Source organism: Triturus cristatus, chromosome 4_1 (assembly GCF_964204655.1).
Source record: "Triturus cristatus chromosome 4_1, aTriCri1.1, whole genome shotgun sequence".
NCBI lineage: Eukaryota > Metazoa > Chordata > Amphibia > Caudata > Salamandridae > Triturus > Triturus cristatus.
The window spans coordinates 375,698,066-375,717,555 of NC_140585.1; the positions used below are offsets into that span (position 1 = coordinate 375,698,066).

General features: G+C 46.0%; 1 protein-coding gene across 2 annotated transcripts in view; it reads right to left on the bottom strand.

Annotated features, from left to right (window-relative positions):
• ATXN10 (ataxin 10) overlaps nt 1-19,490 on the bottom strand; it is an 842,223-nt gene that overhangs the window by 112,896 nt on the left and 709,837 nt on the right. The window contains exon 10 of one of the 2 annotated variants that reach the window (XM_085652422.1): nt 13,285-13,613. The exons of the other annotated variant lie outside the window; for it this stretch is intronic. Within the exon in view, the coding sequence (XP_085508548.1) occupies nt 13,509-13,613 (105 nt within the window). The 3' untranslated portion in view covers nt 13,285-13,508. Of the gene's footprint in view, nt 1-13,284; nt 13,614-19,490 lie in introns of those variants that run through there. 2 annotated transcript variants of the gene reach the window in all.

Consider the following 19,490-nt stretch of genomic DNA (forward strand, 5'->3'; position numbering starts at 1 on the left):
AACACTTGTTATTTTAAAAGGGATGCATGCAGTCTTGTTAACTATAAGTTAGTACATATTAGTAATTGTATGGCTCACAAGAGAAAGGCTTTGGCTGTGCTCAAAAGTCAATTCCTTGAGTACAGGGTTTTGATCACACAGAAGCTGTGTGCCCACTCAAAAAGAGTGCCAGTATTGCACTCTCTGCCGATGTGGGAAGGCTTATGCTCAACAAAGAATGACTGAGTTGGTTATTGTGACAAGCCACAGATCAAGGCTGTAGACCTGATAGACAATAGGTCTGACTTATCTATTGTGAAAACCCCAATGTTAATGTCAGTATGTTTTGAAGACTGGATTACAATTACACTGTGCTAATGCTTGCACACAGGTATTCGGATACAGGGAAGCATACATATTAGCATAGTAGGCAAGGGCTTTGGTGTTAGATATCTGCTTTGACATACCTTAGGGGCAGAATATTTACACTCAGCTACTCATTTCTAGAACATCTTAGAAGGGACTGGCAGGTAGGGTTGTCTGCCATGGCCTTATAAAAAAATATATATATTAACCATTCTACGTGCATAAAAGACCTTTGGGCAAACCTTCTTCTGACTGTTCAAGTGTCATTCATATTCTGCTCCTCCCCGTGACCGCATACTGCACGGGGCAATGAGTTAGTCCATTTATGCAACTGACTTTAATGCCCTGTGAGCATTAACATTCTCCCTAATCACATGTGCACATCCACCTGGAAATGATGCACCCTAGTTTAATGATTATCTCAATGTCTTAAAGAAAAGGGTAACATGCTTTCTTATGATGCCTCCTTGAAAACTTGCCATAATCATTATACATTGGCTATCAAAGCGGCAAAACAATGTTTACTCTGAGCTTATTCTCAAAGCAGGAAACAATCAAAAGAGGTTTTTAAAACTCACTCATGAGTTATCTAAGATTACAAAAAAAAAATGATTTCTTGTCTTCTCAGTCTTTTTTAAGTCCAGAAAATTCGAGACTATTGTAAAGGCCTCTTTTTTCAATTCTCAGTTTTTTTATCATTCACCTCCTCAAGAAATAATAGCGGTCATCTTTTCATCTTTTGGAGCTTCATTCAGTGTAGCAGTTAATAATAAGGGGCAGATCAAGCTCTCAGAGTCCATTCTGGTTAAAATTCTCTCCATAGTAAAGGTTAATCTTTTTCTAACTTTACTGGAAATCGTTAACTCCGCTCTCACGCCATTTCTACTTTTTTTTAAAACAGGTACACTCAAAAAAACCTGAGCTTGACTCTGCTTCACTGGCCACTATGGTATACTTACCCATCTGTCCTCGGCTGCATTAATGCTGGAAGATGCTGTATTTGTCTATAGAATTGAATGAAGTACTCATCACAGTACTGACATACTCATGCTGGCAGCTGTGGACAGCTTACGCCTGAAGAATGAACAATAGCAATGCAACCACCCTGATATTATGTGATCTACCAGCAGTTTTTGATACAGTGGATCATGAAATACTTATCCACCACTTTTGTAGGTATAATGTACAATTGTTGCAATAAACTACTAAGTCCTCGATTGAGTTACATCCTTTTTAGGTGGAAGCACACATCAGGTATCATTAGGACAATACGGTCCCACTCCCACCAGTTAGTCCTGCGGTATTCCACAGGATCAGCCTTTTCTCTCTGGCGATGAGTGTGTGTCCATTCGATCTCAGTGTATGCTTACAGAGGTGGTGGTGGGCATGATGCAAAATAATCCGTTTTTACTATTTATGCGCCATGCAAATACCTTCCTGCTTGCATAGCAGCTGTCCTAACATCATGACCTAAGAATCATGCATTAGAAGCACCACAAATCAGTCCTCTTCACACTTCTGGGATGTTCAACAGGCCACTTTCCGTTGCCATTTCCAGAATCGAGCTCAATATTTTTCAAGTAAAAAAAGTAATATTTTTGGTAAACCAGGCACTACTAGGAACTCCCCCAATTTTGTTTTGGAGACTTTTTTTTATTACAATCTACATTGTGCTTTCAAATATGGCAGCCGGATCACTGAAGTAAAAAGAATTAAATGTAGCCATCCCCAGCCAGTAAACTCACTTAGCTCCTCATGAGACAAGCCCATAAACCAGGAACACAGTACGGGTTCCTCTGGATGCAAAGGATTATTAATTTAGATAATCATTTACCTTTAATCACCTCTCCTGATAAAGATCCTAGCATCATCCTTTAGAAGTTTAAAACTTGTACAATAGAACATACTAGCACATCAGTTGTTTTCAAAATATTATTTCAATTACATTATGTGCACTGGGGGTGTGGGGGGGTGGTGTGGTGTGGTGTGTGTGTGTGTGTGTTTTCCTCTCTCTATGTTGTTATCTCTGATCGTTGGAGACAGAGGACTAGGTAACCACTTGTCTGTAGATTCCCTTGTATATGCAATAGTAGCTCATTGCCAGTGGCCTCATACACTTCTTTCAACATATAAAGAAATAACGGTGGACATCATTTCTCTGTTTACATAACAGAATAAGCAGCAGCCAGCCCTTGAGGGGCCATACACCCACACCTTTTGGCCAACAGGAAGAGTGTCTGTCAAGCTGAGGAAATGTCAGCCTAGCAGGCACTCATTATGTTCAGGTCAGACAGCCAGGCACTAGAACTAGCTACCTGAGCGGAACTTTGCCGGGCTGAAGATGTCAAAGCCTGCAAGCGTGACCTCTTCAGCCTGGCAAAGTACTTGGAGGACCCAGTGATGCTGGAACAATTTTCATAGTGAGGGTGCTTCCATTAATGTTATACCACTGAAGTCACAGGGACGTAGAAAATACAAGCTCCACACGTAGAACAGGTGTAGCAAATGCGACTGTTCTCTCAACAGGAGAGTGGTAAGGGTGTAGTAGGAAGCCTGTAGCCCATTTTGGTGCACTGGTGTGATTGCACACTGCCATTTATCAACAACATATTTTCAATTAAAATGGCCACTAAATTTCCACAGACATGAAATTTTACTGGTAAAACTACATAGCGCACAAACAATTATGCGTGAAAATTTGGTTTAAGAGAAAATCATTTGTGCATCACCAAGTAAAGCGTCTTGATTTGTTTTTGATTCTATTAAAATCTTTGTTTCCATCACAATTTGGAATTACAAAAAGTGTGCTTTATTTGGGCTTTCCTAACTGCTGATTGATTTTGAAATATGTGTATTGTTAATTTATAGGTATTCAAATGTTATGTATTGGAAAAATCTGACATCCACAGTCTTCACTTTCACTTTCTCTAACCCTGCAAGATTGTCACCAAGTTCGCTTTTACAAAATCCTGTCACTTTGCAGTCAGAGAAAAAAGCAGCAATATTTCACAAAGCACAGTCTGACATACTGGCAGAGTAAATGTGACAGGATAAACACAAAATGTAAAGGCATCTTTATTGATCATTCACCTTCTGAACTCAAACATGATTCTTGTTGGGGTGCTGCAGCACCCTTATTGCCAGTGCATATAGGCGGACCTCACCCTCATGATGAGGGGAGGGGCGTGAGGGTCACTGATTGCCTCAGTCCAGGGCACTCCAGTTTTTAGCCATGAAGTGCCCAGGGCCAAGTGTTTATTATTGACGTTTCATCATAGTGGGGTGGGGTCAGCAAGTCTCACTGATCCCATTCCACTCTGTGACGAAGTAGGAACTATCGCCTTCTCTCCCTGGCCAACATTAGGGCAGCCAGTGAGAGGAGGCAGCAGTCCGTCCCAATCTTGCAGGAACCTTGATGCCGAGATCTCTGCTGCAGCCTGTGAGTTATTTATATTTTATTTTTTGATATGTGTGCATATATTTGAATGTATGTGTATTTGTGAAAAGGTATGCTTGTGAATACATAGGGGTGTGATTGAGGGTGAATGTAGATGGGCGAGTGTCTGTGTGCAGAACGCCTGTCCCCTCATGCTTCAATTACAATCCGCCACTAAGTACCAGTTCTTTTTGAATATTGGAAATCCTTGTGTCTGACTAGGATGAGATAACTTAAATGACATTAAAACCATTATGCCCTTAGACGCCTAGCTTCCCACTGCTAATCTTACCTATCCTCTGTGCCCTGGACGTACATGGATGCCATATACTAAAACTGAAATGTAGAAACAAAGACAAAAAAATGAGAAAAAACACGTTTGATCACCTTGTAGGTTAAGAATGACACATAGAACACTGTATCAAACTTCCACAGTTGGGGCACAGTTTAAAGGATGGAAATATTTAAAAGTTCACACCTGGGCAAGAATAAATGTAAACGTACATGTGGCTCAGCTAGGGTAATGATTGACACAGTTCAACAAAGGTCAAACTTCATTACCGTCAAGGGGGTTAGTCAAAGTCCTGTATGAGTGCATTTGATGATCATAATCGAGCTTTCTAGGGAAAGGCTGTCCATTTTACAAAACAGAATGAACACACAAGCCATTTCATCCATATTGACAGCCTCAGTACAGAAGCCAAGGCATGGGCGGAAAGCAAATTCACCCATGTTTTTGTTCTTTTAAATTCTGAACTGGGCACCTAATATTAAAATTGGAATAAGGATTTCCCGGTATCAGTTTTATATATCTTACTATCACTTGTTCTGCACCATTAGCTCACCTTTGGTTCCACTCTACATTGTGTGTTGTATTGTCTTTCCCCCCCTATTGCTCCACCTCCAGCGTTTGGATGGCGCGGAGGTGTGGTAGCAGCCCTATGATGAATCATGACACAGCTTGCTGTGTGTGAGGGCAGTTTTATAAAATTGGTGCATTCCCACACACTTATTCATCTCCACGTAACTTTTTAATCCCTCTTCTTTTTGTGATATTCGATTATTGAGCGGGAGGTCGAAGAGTGTTCTTCCTCTCACCCTCTGTACTTTGTGCGTTTCGGAAAACAAATTCCCCATCCACAACTGAGAAGGCATGATCAAAGCTAGCAGCATTTTAAGGCTGCACTATTCAGTGTGCAAGAGAGTGTGATGGAGTGTATTGTCATTGTGGTAATGTGTCCGTTGCTTCTGGAAGACGGTTGTTTAGTTGTCGGAGTTTGTTTGTTTAATCGATTTGATGCTTGTCCTGGGTGTAAAGAGAGAGGAGGATGTAGTGAAGTCTGTTGTCTGACTCGTCCTGCGAGTATTACATGTGGAGGGAGAATGCAGCCCTAACAGGACTTGTTGCTATGACTACAACCTAAGGGCCGAACATGGAATAAAGAACTTACCTCCCAGGGGGGGGAGGGGGGGGGGAATCTTGATCCTTGTATGAAGTCCCTGCCTTCCAAATGTAATCAACACGGAGGCTTCACTCCATGCATCACCACATTCTCACATCATTCCCTTTCCTTACACACAGGACAGTCTTGTCATGCCACATCACTGCACTCTGCTGTAAAAGACCTCCATTACTTGATTTTTTTATCAATAGGAAATCTTTAACAATCTCTGTGTTCCCACACTACATAGCACCGTCGGTTCAGTTCCACAATGTGCCACATTGAACAAACGCCTAATCACTTAAGGGGAACAAATATTATTCCTGTGTTAGGAACACATGCCTCAAATATACATTTGTGGCGGCCCTTACTGTGTACCCCTTTCTCCTCCCCACCCTCAAAATGTTCAACCCTAGAGGGATCAGTGTTCTCGTCGCCTTGACAGCGATGGCCTGCCAAAGAAAACAAGCGATTGATATTCTAGAATAAATAAGAGTCATCAAGTAATATTTGGCATATCTTTCCTAGTAGACAAAGTTAGCAGCATTAAACAATACACTGGAAGAGGCGCCAGCAGTAGGTAGCTGCACGAACTTGCTCTTAGTAGCAGTAATATGCCAGAAGTGTATCACAGATCCCTAATGTAAACAACCAGGAAAAAAATACTTGTCTCAGAAGCATTTCCACCTGAAAATAGGTTCACTTCTGGCAGCTTGTCATGTACAGTAGGCTGAAAAAATAAAATGCTCAGTCGAACCCTTCACCCCAGAAGACTTTCCATTCAGTGAGTCTGAAAGTTTAGTCCATTTTACAGCTAGCCAGGTAGGGATGACCAAAAACCGGGGAAAACTACAAAACACAAGGCAATTGTTTATGTTAGAGGAACAGTAACACAATGATATGTCGTTTTAGACACAGCCATAAAAGCTTTACTGTTTAAAAGAAAAAATACTTATCTGTTTCTGCAACACACTATAATCACAAGCAAACTTTTCCGCGCAGTCAGTTCAGTTGCATTTGTTAAGTCTGATTCGGGCAAAAAGTCGTATGCTCAATTACCAGATCTTACACATTAAGCAGAACCCAATATGTTCTTGGAAACATGCAATAGTTCACAAGAAAGTCCTCCAAACAGTATCTTGGGGATTGGGAGGGGGTGAAGGAGCAGGGTTCCACGTTCTAAATTTACTCTACCCTAGTCCGATGTCGCTTTTTCTCTGCATCAAAGTGTGGAGGGGAGGAAAATCGTTAGCCAATCAATCATTACAGTTCCACTGAACTATGAGTTTAGTTAGTTTGTTACAAAGCCAAGAACAGTTGGACATACAAGCTCCTCAAGATGAGGGTGTAGAAATACATTGGAACTAGTACAAAGTCAAACCTACGAGTGGTAATTGGGTCACTTACCAGTCCATCATTATTTTGCACACCATGCCACCTCAGTGTGGACTTAGCCATATGCAAATCAGTCTTGACCTCGCTCCAATGGGAACATTCCACCCCGAACTGCCAGGCCAGGTCCTCCCTGAACCAGAACATAAGCAACCTATAACTAGTTTTGCCCTGATAAGGGCTCATCAGCCAGGTACAGCACAGCAGTTGTGCAGGTGCAGCCCTCATCCAGGCCTACGGCAATCGCACACTTGTAGTCTACGTCAGGACATACTGCAATCATGCCGTTGCAGCCCCGAATGGGCAGACGATGAACAGAATGTTACAGTCCCTGAATTCACTCTTGTGTTTTCATTTCTCACTGGACATCTCACAGCCACCAGAGAAGTACTGGGACACTCGCCTCCTGTCTGTCCTCCTGCAGTGTCAGGTAGACCCCTCCCCTTCTCAGGGGGCAGGCAGGCTTTTAAGTGCTTCTGGGTAGATCTATAGCTCTTGCAACTGAAAGTAAAGACTTAAGGTGATGCCGCTGCCCCTCCCCCCCATTTCTGTGAGGCTGGCTGGCAGGCCAAAACCTGCCCTGGTAGCACAGCAATCCTTTAAGTACTTTGAGGAGCATAAAGGATTTGGAACACAGCAGGGTGGTTCGGGTCCAGTTAAGGGTAGATCTTTTTTCTAGTCTCCTCCCTTAATTGCTCTCCAGACCAAACCTTTTAATGGAGTTATGCTTCTCACAGCAGGTAGCAAGCACTGGGGCTGTCTTAAACATGGAGCACCATTCTGCACCTGGCTGCCCTCAGCCCAACTGAGGGAGTAATCAAGGACAGACAAAAAGGATGGCCTCACTTTGAAACTTCCTCCTCTCTCACAACAGAGTGGAAAGTCCCACGCATCACCTTTATCTTCACCAAATGGCAATACATAGGCTATCTAATCAGCAGCGCCTTGCTAACAAAGGGCCTCATGAAATTTCTAAAGGAAGCCCTGTTTCCATCCTCCTCAATTCAGTGTCTGGCTCTCCTTCCTTCGGGTACAGGAATGCAGGCAATACATTTTCATTGTCTTAGAGCACAGTTCTCACCTTCCACCTTGTGCCTGGCAGGCACGGGCATCCAAAATTTGATTCCACTTGCCTCTATTACTCAGGCTAACTCATACACACCACTTATCAGCAGGCAGTCATCTGAAATAGCTATGCCCTTTCCAATTAAAAATAACATAATATTTTGGGGGTGGAGCTAGCCCGGCCACAAGCTGGCCACCTTTTGAGGAGGCTCTGCTGGCCGGAGCAATAACCGGCATTTATCAGGCGAGGGTCCAGCTGATCTGACATCCCAAGGCTCCGCTGACTGATTTGCTGCCCTCGTGGGTGCTGCTACTGCAGGGGAGCCCGAGAATTGGCCATCGGACACTGAGGCCTGGGCTTGCAGTGGCGGCGAACGGAAGCCTCCGATCACGCTGGCGCCCCAGCTGGGGTTGGGACTTTCAGCTCCGGAGAGCTTCCTGAGAGGGCACCTGCTGTCGGCAGTGCGGTGCTGAGGCAGCCCTGGTGGAGGGAACCAGTCTTCCCCGAACTACGAGGACTGGTTTCGGGGAGTGGTTCCTTGCCGTCACAGTTCTCCTTTTTGAGCCACGGTCGGAAAGAAGTGCGTGTGGGAGGCCTTTCTCCCCTTGCCACTGGCCTAGCCTGTGCTTCCCTCCTCCTGCTTGGGCACCTGTTATCCTGCCAGTCCTGCCCAGACCTTCAGATGGCCGCAGAGCGTGCAGCCTGGAGGTGACACTGAGTTGGGTGCACGGAGACTGGGCTCTCCTTTTCTTAAGGCTGTGGACTCCGGCTATGGTAATTTCCTGGAGCTCTGTGCCCCAACTCGCCGGACTCCTGAACTAACCCCTCCGCAGGCCTGCTCGTGCCCCACGGGATTTTCCCATGGGGTGTGGTGGGCCTACATCACCTTTGCTGCTCTATGCCATTATTGGACAGCGCTGCCTCTACCAGTGGCCTCTGCTGTTGCTGTGTGGCCTTGGGGGGGCCCTGGGGTTTGCGCCACGGCGAGCATTTCTATTGGTGGAGTGTCCCTGCAGTAGCCAACCATTGCTGGGAGTGTGTCCCTTCAACACCGTTCTGGAGCTGCTTTGGCTTATTTACCCTAGTAAAGTAAGTTGTCTGGGGGACTTTAGGAAATTGGGTATCAAGAGGGGTTTTGCCTATGCAGCTGACAACTTCCTCTGAATGTACGCATTTGGTGTTTGGAAATTGGGGCCCTTCAATGAACCATAGTAGATAAATGGGTTGGAATTGTTCAATCAGAAACTGCAGTTGTTTTTCAAAGATACCCTGGAAAATGGAACTCTAGGCGATACTAAGAACCAGATTCCCGTGGCGGAAATAATTAGACTGTGTGAGATATGGGGAGTGATCAAGGAAACAAGGGTTTTTCGACTGCTGAAGTGCGACCTCCAGTAATCGAATGTAGTACAGAAGATGGCAGCCAAAGTAATGAGGGGGCATTTACGTGGCTTTATGAAAATAAATATACATTTTAAATCTAAATTCAAAGAAAGGCGCATTGCCACACTGCTACCAAGGATAAAACAAGAACCCTCACGGGGTACTCAACTGAAAGAGTAAAACTTCAGCCCCAGCCTGTCCATCTAAACCTCCATGATGTCCAGAAGAACGACTTTTAAACTTCAGAAGTATTTACAGCGTGTTCCCCAGCAAAGCGTGTTTTCCGCTTCTTATGTGGTAATATTCACAAGACCGACAGCAAAGAAAAGAGAAACCAATATGTGCTGTTGTAAACAATCCAAAATTCCGGCCTGATGGCCAACCATTTCGCATTTGCAAGGCCTGTGCTTCGCAAAGTGACTGGGTTTGCAACTACAAAACACGTTTGTGCACAGTGCAAAAGCCACCTTGCAACTCACAAAAGTGCTTTTGTTATGCATTAGGAATTGTAGTTAGCAGCAGGGTGTAAAAGCGGCCAGTGTAATAGCAAGGTCAGGTGGTACCCGGTGCGGAACATTTCTTGTCACTCCCGGCTTGGCAAAATGGCAATAAAAATGTGTTTAAAACACATGTTTTTCCCATTTTGTCACCCCCCTCAGTGATGACACTTGTCACCCCCGGCTTGCCAAAATGGCAAAAATATGTGTTTGTCACCCCCTCAGTAATGACACCCGGGGCGGCCCGCACCCACCGAACCCCCCTTCCTACGCCACTGAAAGAGGCATCCCCCTCCTATTTGCGATTTAGAAAGCAATTCATCAATAGTTTCTAATCGCAATTGCGGTAACAAACCACAGATAAGTTACCAACACATAACGTGGGGTGATAACAAATTTACAAAGGAGAAATGCGTTACAGCTTCCCCATTGAGAATTGTGGCTCGGCTGTGCGGACCGCATGCAGCAGTCCAGGGGACCAGTAAATGCAACATTTTTAAAAGCAGTACCTGTGTCTTTTAAGTACATGGGTGATTAAAAAAAGAAAAAAGCCTACATGTAGAGAATGGGTCTGCTGTCCCTCGCATGCCTCCATCCCAGCTTTTGCTGCCATGAACTGGGAGTAGCAAAATGCCTCCTGCCTCATTAACGTTAGTGTGTCTGGGTGTGAAAAATGTCCTAGCTATCATAACGGAAAGTTTAAATTTTATTAAGGACGTGGAGGCAAGGATTATGCTGTATTTTCTTTACTTTTTAGCACAGCATGCAAGTAAACACAACAAAGACTTCATTTACAGTAACACCTAGGGAAAAGGCCAACAGTTAAACAGTAAATCAGTGTACTATCAGGAGTCCAGGACCCCTTGATTCTCCCTCGTTGATGTTGCCACCTCCTCTTTCTTCCGGCAACCGAAACAGACTAACAACCTCTACAGTCTTGTTTAGACCCATCAGATCCTGAAAGAAAATAAACATAAGCGAATGAACATCCATACCTGCAAATTCAAGACAGGTTACACGAAATCCAAAAACAAACGTGAGCACATTATGCATCAATCGGATATAAACAAAATACTACCAGAAGTAAAGCACAATAATACCCACCTTTATGAAGACTGTCTCATCCCAGGGTGGGTGCAACTATATGCAATAAAGGGTGGGTTAATCCTCGCCTGATCGTCCTTAATAGAGTTGATACCTTCTGCTACACTAGCTAGGACATTTTTCATTCTATGTCAGGACCGGAGGCGAGGATTATGCTTGTTCAAAGCTTCTCCACAACCAGCAATGCCATGCTAGGGACTGGCTCAAAGTAAAACCTCTTGAGGTGGAATCTGAAGACCAGTCCGCTGCATTAAGAATATCTTCCAGGTGAGCCCCAAGAGCAAATGCTCTCAAAGACATGGCCCCTCTAACAGAGTGGGTCCCAAATATCTTAATGTCAATGCCGGCTTCATGCATAGCCAATCAAACCCGTCCAGTGATGGGAGGTTGGGAGAATGCCTGAAATGCCTGCCAGAGATCGATCAAAAGTTACCTCACCATGGGGGCAGATATCTGCTGTCATAGCCTCATAGTTTTTTTAAGCACCTCACTACAAAACAACTTTGAGGAATATGGTAAAGAAGGGGAGGAGACCACACTAGAATTACATTTTGTACGTTGAGAAATATGTAAAGTAGCACCATCCAGGGTGAATACTCTACCCGTAATGTCCAGTGTTCTGACATCCAATAACATTCGACATGAGATCAGGCATTATAAGGTAGCCAGTTTGGCTGATAACTCCTTCCTTGATGGTGCTGTCAGCCCATGCCTTTGAGAGGAGAGATGCAGCATGTCTCGAAAGTCCATGGACTTTCCAGCATTCCCTGTAATCCTCCATGCCATAAGAGGTAGAGACCACTCCAACACTAAATGATGGCAATTCCTCTCTGGATACCGGAGGAGATCCGGAAAGAGGGATAGAGGGATTGGAGAATCCCAAGAAAGTTCCATTGGAGCCAGATACCAGACTTGAGATCTCCAAATCGGGTCACCAACAATAAGTCCACCTTCTCTCTACGTACCTGTGGTGAGAGGCGCATTATCATCACAAATGACTCCTGATGCCTGCTCTGGAGGAAAAGCACCCATGGCTACCATCTCGGGATCCAGCTGCCAACTGAAAAACCTTGAGAAGTTGATGGTCCAGGCGCAACACAAAGAAGTCCACTGAGAATGGGCCCCACTTGGCCTGAGGGTTTTGGAAGACCTTTGGATGCGACTGCCAGAGACTCGCTTCCTTCAAGTGCCGAGAGTGCCAATCGGCTACTTGGTTGGACTTTCCCGGAAGGTGTTCTGCTGTCATAGAAACCTGATACAAGAGACAGTAGTGCCAGAAGTTTCTGGCCAGGTCAGATAGGGTCCTGGATCAACTACCCCCTAGATGATTTATGTTGGGCACTGCATCATCAGTAAGACACAGCATTTCACTTGGTCCCTGGTCCACCACTTGACCACAGATGAGCTTGCCAGGAGATCGAGGCAGTTGATGTGCATAGTTTTTTCTTGAGAGGACCATCGTCCTCTGGTGGAGAAGTCTCCACACCTCGCACCCCAGCCCATGCCGCTGGCATCGGATTCTACGACTAGATCCGAGAGGGAGACGAATATTGCCTGGCTGTTCCACGCCTCCATGTTGGCAAGCCCCCACTGTATTACCTCCTGGGCTTCCTCCGTTACCAGGACCATCTGAAATATGTGAGTCCCCTCCGGAGGTGAAAAATTTTGAGCCGTTGCAGGGCTCAATAGTGGAGAGGCCCCGAGAAGAATGGCCTGGATCAAGGATGACAAAGGTCCCACCACCCTAGCGATCTGATGTAGGAAGGTAGATGGTTTGGCTGCCATACGGCGCAGCTCGTGTCTGATCTTGTTCATCTTCCTCGCGGGAAGGCTGAGTGTGGCTTGTACTGAGTCCACCACAAAACCAAGAAACACCAGAGACTGAGTGGGTGTAAAGACCGACTCGACTACGAAAACGCCCTCTACGCCGGAGCCTCGTCCAAGCACATCAGCAGACTACAGAGGATCCAGAATGCCTCTGCACACCTGATCCTCGACGTCCCGCGCCGCGACCACACCACCCCCCACCTAAGGAACCTGCACTGGCTCTCCGTCGACAAAAGAATCTCCTTCAAGCTCCTGACCCACGCACACAAAGCTCTCCACAACACCGGCCCAGCCTATCTCAACAGTCGACTCTCCTTCTACGTACCCAACAGGAAACTCCGCTCCGCCGACCACGCCCTGGCCACGATTCCTCGCATCCGGAGAACTACTTACTGAGGCAGATCCTTCTCCCATCGCGCGGCCAAGACCTGGAACACCCTCCCCCTCTACCTGCAACAGACCGAAGACCTGCTGACCTTCAGGAGACAACTCAAGACCTGGCTCTTCGACCAATAGCAGCAGCACCCCCCCCTGCCCCCCCCCCCCCCTCAGCGCCTTGAAACCCTCTCGGGTATGTAGTGCGCTTTACAAATTTTGTGATTGATTGATTGATTGATTGATATGGGCATGCTCAAATTATACATACCCAGTATGGGGCATAATGCTCCAGGCATGAGGAGCAAAAGGCAATCACTGATGCAATTGCTCAGTCACTCTTCCAGCCAGGCTGTTACTTTCCGAGTGATACGATCGGAATTAGCACGCTGAAACATGAGACCTGGAAATGAGATGCCCTACTCGCGCTCTGCATGCGGCGCTCTCTAGTGGCTGGCGGACCACATCGCGTCTGCCCCTGAGCACCGAAGCATGAATCATTGGGAGAAAGCGGTCGTGGAGGAGAGACAAGCGTTCCCACATGTGAAATATAAGGGTACTCGAAGCGCCACAAAATACCAGGAAAAATCACCACAAATAACTGTAATATAGCAAAATAATTGCCAAGATTCTGGAGGTACTTAGCTCGGTTGCTGGAGCTGCGAAGAACGAGGAAGTTGTAACACCAACAAGGGACTGTCAAGGTGTCCTGGACTGTTGATTGGAAATGAAGTCTTTGTTGTGTGCTGTAATAAAAAGAGAAGAAAGTACAGCATAATCCTCGCCTCCGGTCCCGACATAGAATTTTGTTACCTCCTGCGAATATAAGTTTTGTGATTTGACTGTTTAGCATATCTGATGTCATCACAAAATGAAGCCCTGTTCACAAATCAGTGTTCGATTTGCAGATGCAGAGTTTAATACATCGATGTGTTATCAGGGTTGGACTGGCCTATCAGGAAATGAAGCAGTGCCCTACAAGCTGGTCAATGTGTGGGGCGGGTTTATGGTTTGATGGACCGGTTTTTCCTGTTGATTTCCCTGCCATTAAAACAAACTTTGCCTGCAGCAAGCACAAATGCATGCAGTCTTCCAGAACATTTATACAGCGTGTCTTTACAAGTTCAAAACTGATGGGGAACACTTCTATTTTTGTGCCAGGCCCATTTTCTGTCCCAGCAGTACACTGTGTGTTAACGAGCTGCTCGGATGATGCCAACGGGCATCCAACATGTTCTGTGGGTGAGCTCAGAGAACAGGAGAGTAAAATATCATCAGAGGACTCGGGGCGACACCCTGAACAAGCTGCTGGGTGGTAAACGGTGACTTCACTATAAAAGGTGGGCGTGTATAACACATGGACAGTAATCACCATTTTTAGGAGCTCCAGTAGATGGCCGGTAGGCAGGCGTGGTTTTCACCTCACTAGACACTTTCTATGCTGCAAAGAAGTGGGAAAGAGCCATGCTTCCGGCTGACGACTGTATGCACACGAGCAGCAAACACAAGCAAAGACGATTCACATTCCGCACATTCCCGATTAAGGGCCTTAACTACAGATGCCAACAAACTATCCACAAAACAAAAACAATACTTTGGGAAAGCAAATTTGACACTGGGAAATATTTGGCCAACGATTACTTACTTAGTCGCATAACAGGTGTACAAGTAAACAGAGAACGCGCATACATAGATTTTTTTTTCAAGTGCTGGCAGAAAAGCAGGACACAAGCATCGCCTCGGTAGGTACCGTTACGACACAGTATCGTGTAGGTTTTTGCAACCAAGTCCAACATTTTTACCCTGTAGCGGGGCCATATGTGAGGAAACTGACTATGCGTTCTGTATCTCAACATGGTATTTCCCATATAGCGCTAGTTATGCTGTGCGGAGTCTACCAGGAGCAGCACAAACCGGCCATCAAGCACTCAGGCACAAACACAAGTTACAGCCGAGCAAAGTACCTCGGCTTTCGGAGTGATGCCTTACGGGAAATAATACGACCCGCACTACTATCCGATGAGCAGACGGTACCTGCTGCAGGTTTACCAGGGATCTCAACCAATACCAGTGAGCACGGAGGACATTTCCTACTGAAGAAGCATATGTGGCAAAGTCCCTGGTGTATAAAAAATGCAAGAATCGCTGGTAATGAATATCTTCTGTAATTCAACTGTTTATCTAGAGTCTGCTAAAGCCGATATGATGAGAATCAGTGTGATTTATGATGCGGGGGCCTTACTGCTGTGATGTATCTTGATTTAAATGCAAAAATAACAATTGATGGACAGAATGCAGAACAACGTCATACATTCACCCCAGTACAGAGATCTGGGCCTAAATCCATCGTTTTTTTGCTCACCATGCCATTCCAGTTTGAACCCAGCCATATGCAAATCAGTCTTGACCCTGTGCCTCATGGGAACAGTCCAGCCCGAACTGCCAAGCCAGGTCCTCCCTGGACTGGAAACAAGCATCCTAGGACCGGTTTCGGGGTATCACCCCTCTTCAGCCAGGATAGCTTGATTCCAGTGGCATGGAGAGCACGGGACCTACGTCTAGGCATACCCGTCCCACTCGGGGTGACAAATGCAAAAATAACAATTGATGGACAGAAATGCAGAACAATGTCATACATTCACCCCAGTACAGAGATCTGGGCCTAAATCCATCGTTTTTTTGCTCACCATGCCATTCCAGTTTGAACCCAGCCATATGCAAATCAGTCTTGACCCTGTGCCTCATGGGAACAGTCCAGCCTGAACTGTCAAGCCAGGTCCTCCCTGGACTGGAAACAAGCATCCTAGGACCGGTTTCGGGGTTTCACCCCTCTTCAGCCAGGATAGCTTGATTCCAGTGGCATGGAGACGCTTTTCGCCCTAAGTGGGATGGGTATTCCCAGACGTGGGACCCGTGCTCACTACGCCACTGGAGTCAAGCTATCCTGGCTGATGACGGCTGATAGCCAGAAACCGGTCCTAGGATGCTTGATTCCGGTCCAGGGAAGACATGGCTTGGCAGTTCGGTCTGTCTAAACTGGGGTGGTGTAGTGGGCAAAAGAACGATGGATTTAACCCAGATCTCTTGACAGGGGGAGAATGTCTGCATTGTCAGCATTCCGTCCATCAATTGTTTGTTGTAACGTATCTTGATTTAAAGGCACAGGTTGACACTGCGTGAGGTACAGCACCACCCCAATGTTCTACATGCTGGAACCAGGCCTCGAGCTGGAAAAGAGGACTCATGCAAGCCAGACTCAGAACAATATTCCACTGGAGGCAATGGACCAAGAGACGAACACAAAGAACATCAATTACCACTCTCATCAACCTGCTTCAAATCATGGCTGGCACTTTTCATGCTCTTCAGCCCCGCGGATTTACAATTCTCAACTACCGCAATGATGTCAAAAAGTGGGACAGTCAAAGCGTCTGGGCAGGTCTTTTCAGAAGACGGGAGGCTCCCATGATCGCATGATTTATGGAGACTATTATTGAATTCTAAGATTTTAACATTCAAAAAGGTTTTTCATCATGTTGTGAGAAAACTAGTTTTATTAATTTCACAATGATGTACAATACCCTACCCTCAAGCAGATGCCTGATATATGAACCCCAAAATACTGATAATGATTACAGATTTCATATCGATATATATATACGTTTGTTTACTGTGAAAGCAGCCCCCAGCATGCAGCCTGCTAGGGAAATGTCAGGGTGGCAGACTGGCCAGTCCAGGCCTGCTCTCCTTCACTCTGGACATCCAACACCTCAAACATGGCCTGCACCTCACCCAGACTGAATGTCCAGCATCTACCTGAAGCTCAGCCCGCCCGAAGCGGAGGTCCCCCTACTTGATAAGAAAACATGCATCAAGAAGTCCTATGCTATGTCACTCAGATTAGCCCTGAACACATACCTCACTTATAACACCAGGAAAAACAAGACATCCTGCTACAAGTTAATCTCATAAAATGAGTTCAGACCTGGTGTTCAAGGCACGCTATTTATACATGGATGGTGGCACACTTGCAGGCAGTAAGCACATTCTACAAGCAGCATGATTCAAGGACACAGAACATGCTTCACAGACACTGAAAAAAGAAGGCTCTGCAAGCTTCTGATTGACACTTTACTTTCCCTTGCCACTTTTGCCCCCATTTTTTTTTTAATTCATACCTCCGATTACCCTTATTGAATGTTAATTATTTTGGTGTCATTTTTCTTGTTAAATTGTTATTGTTAGAAATTGGTTATGGGTTTTTATTGTGTCATGTTTTCACTTTTTAATTATTTTGGGACTGGTAAATACTTTACACACTTTTCCCAAGTTAAGTATATCTTCTCTGTGCCAAAGCTACCAGGGGGTGAGCCCAGGATTAAATCACTGAAACTATGTGTTTAACCGGACAAGGCTTTGGACTTATAACTTTTCTATAAGGTGTCACTGTGCTTGTCTAGAAATAATGTGCGTAAATCAACAAGAGAGGAAGGGAACAAAATAAGACCACTCCTACTCCCCTCAAACTAAATCAAATAATCAACAGAGGAGTGTATCAAAATAGTAAAAAGAGAGAAGAGCAAGCATGCAAACAATCGCAGTAAATTTTTACTGTTTGAAAAAACCACTCAGTTTAGAAATAATGTGCGACATAAAGCTAGCAGGGGGAAAATCCCAGAGGTTACTAGTTTACAAAGCACTCCTTCATTCATGCTGTCTAAGAAACAAAAAATGTGAGCGCTGACCAAAAGGATATCTGCATACAACTTCATGGAGAACAGCTAGGAATATCCAACCTTTGGAGAATTTGGGCGTGTGAACTTGGGCAAGGCAGGGCAAAGTAAGTGGCCTACTTTGTGGTGGGAAGAATAAAACTCCAGGTCATCGTCTGCCAGCATGAACATCATACGTGTTTTGGGGGGGGGAATAATTCAACATACCAGTACTTAATAGGGTCCAGAACAATATGTTCCCTCAACTATTTTGATTAATGTTAATCCATTAATTGCACTTCACTTCCACCTGGCATGTTCAACTCAGGAGTGGCGGCAAACCAAATTCTGCTCCTTTTGAACCTTTCTTACTGGCACAATATTCAATGTTTTTAGGTTTCACCAGGACTTCTGCATCTACGAATAACCCCATCATACTATGCTGGTAAAACACTGGCACCATCACCTTTTCTAGTCTTCAGATAAGTAAATCTTCAACCTAGTCATAAAGGATTGATGCATTTCTGCTACAGTAGAAAACATACACTGACACAGCTGATCTAGCCCTTAACTGAACTTTTCACAGTTTCTTTTTGAAGAAGACTGTGGTACAAGTCTTTTGTGGAGCTGTAGGGATTACTAGAACCCTTTCAAATAGGTTTCAGGGCTAAACGTGTCACATACCTCATGATAAAGGCATTCCTAGATTATTGGTCTCTAGAGGCTGTTAGACCTCACATCCTTGGGGAGGTTCCCCCAACCATTGTGCTTTCACCCCTCCTCTTTTGCTGAATTCATTTTTGTTGGCTTTAGGATTCTGTGTACTTTACCACTGCTAACCATTGCTAAAGTGCTTGAGTTCTCTCATTCAAACATGGTCAAATTAGCCTACACCAAATTGGCACATTTAATTTACTTGAAAGTCCATAGTAAATAGTACTACATGTAACCAGGGCCATAATGTAACTGCTACTAGTGTGCCTGCAGTACTCATTATGTCAACCACTAAAGAAGCCTGTTAAAACATGCCTTAGGCCTGCCAAAGCAGCCTGTAGTGCACTTTTAAACTAGGAGTTAGATCTGGCAAAATAAACCTTTTGCCAGAGCGACCTCTGACCCTGTTTACCAGGCAGGTCGCTCCCCTCACCGCCACGCAGCCCCCTGTGTGACCGCTTCCCGCTGCTGCTGTGACCGACTGCCTGCGACCGAGTGCCTGTGTCCTCCCTCTATTTCTGTACCCCGAGTGAGTGCCTGTGTTCGCCTTCATTGTACTGGTCTCATTCTTTGCCCGGATTTTGCTCCCTTCTCCTTTTGCCCCAAATGTGATCCCCTTTCTCTTCTGTTCCCGTGCTCGCCGCGTCACCCCCTCGCCGCCCGCTTCCCGCCACCACGTCCCGTAGCTCCGCCCCCTCGCACCCCATTGGCCGCCCCGCTCCCACCTCCCAGCTGCTCCTCCTTCCCTCTCCCACTCATATGGAGGCCGCGCGGCGGTAGAGAGAGCGACCTCTGACCCTGTTTACCAGGCAGGTCGCTCCCCTCACCGCCACGCAGCCCCTGTGTGACCGCTTCCCGCTGCTGCTGTGACCGACTGCCTGCGACCGAGTGCCTGTGTCCTCCCTCTATTTCTGTACCCCGAGTGAGTGCCTGTGTTCGCCTTCATTGTACCTGTCTCATTCTTTGCCCGGATTTTGCTCCCTTCTCCTTTTGCCCCGATTGTGATCCCCTTTCTCTTCTGTTCCCGTGCTCGCCACGTCACCCCCTCGCCGCCCGCTTCCCGCCACCGCGTCCCGTAGCTCCACCCCCTCGCACCCCATTGGCCGCCCCGCTCCCACCTCCCAGCTGCTCCTCCCTCCCTCTCCCACTCATATGGAGGCCGCGTGGCGGCAGCGCGCGTCGCTGGCGCGCCGAAGG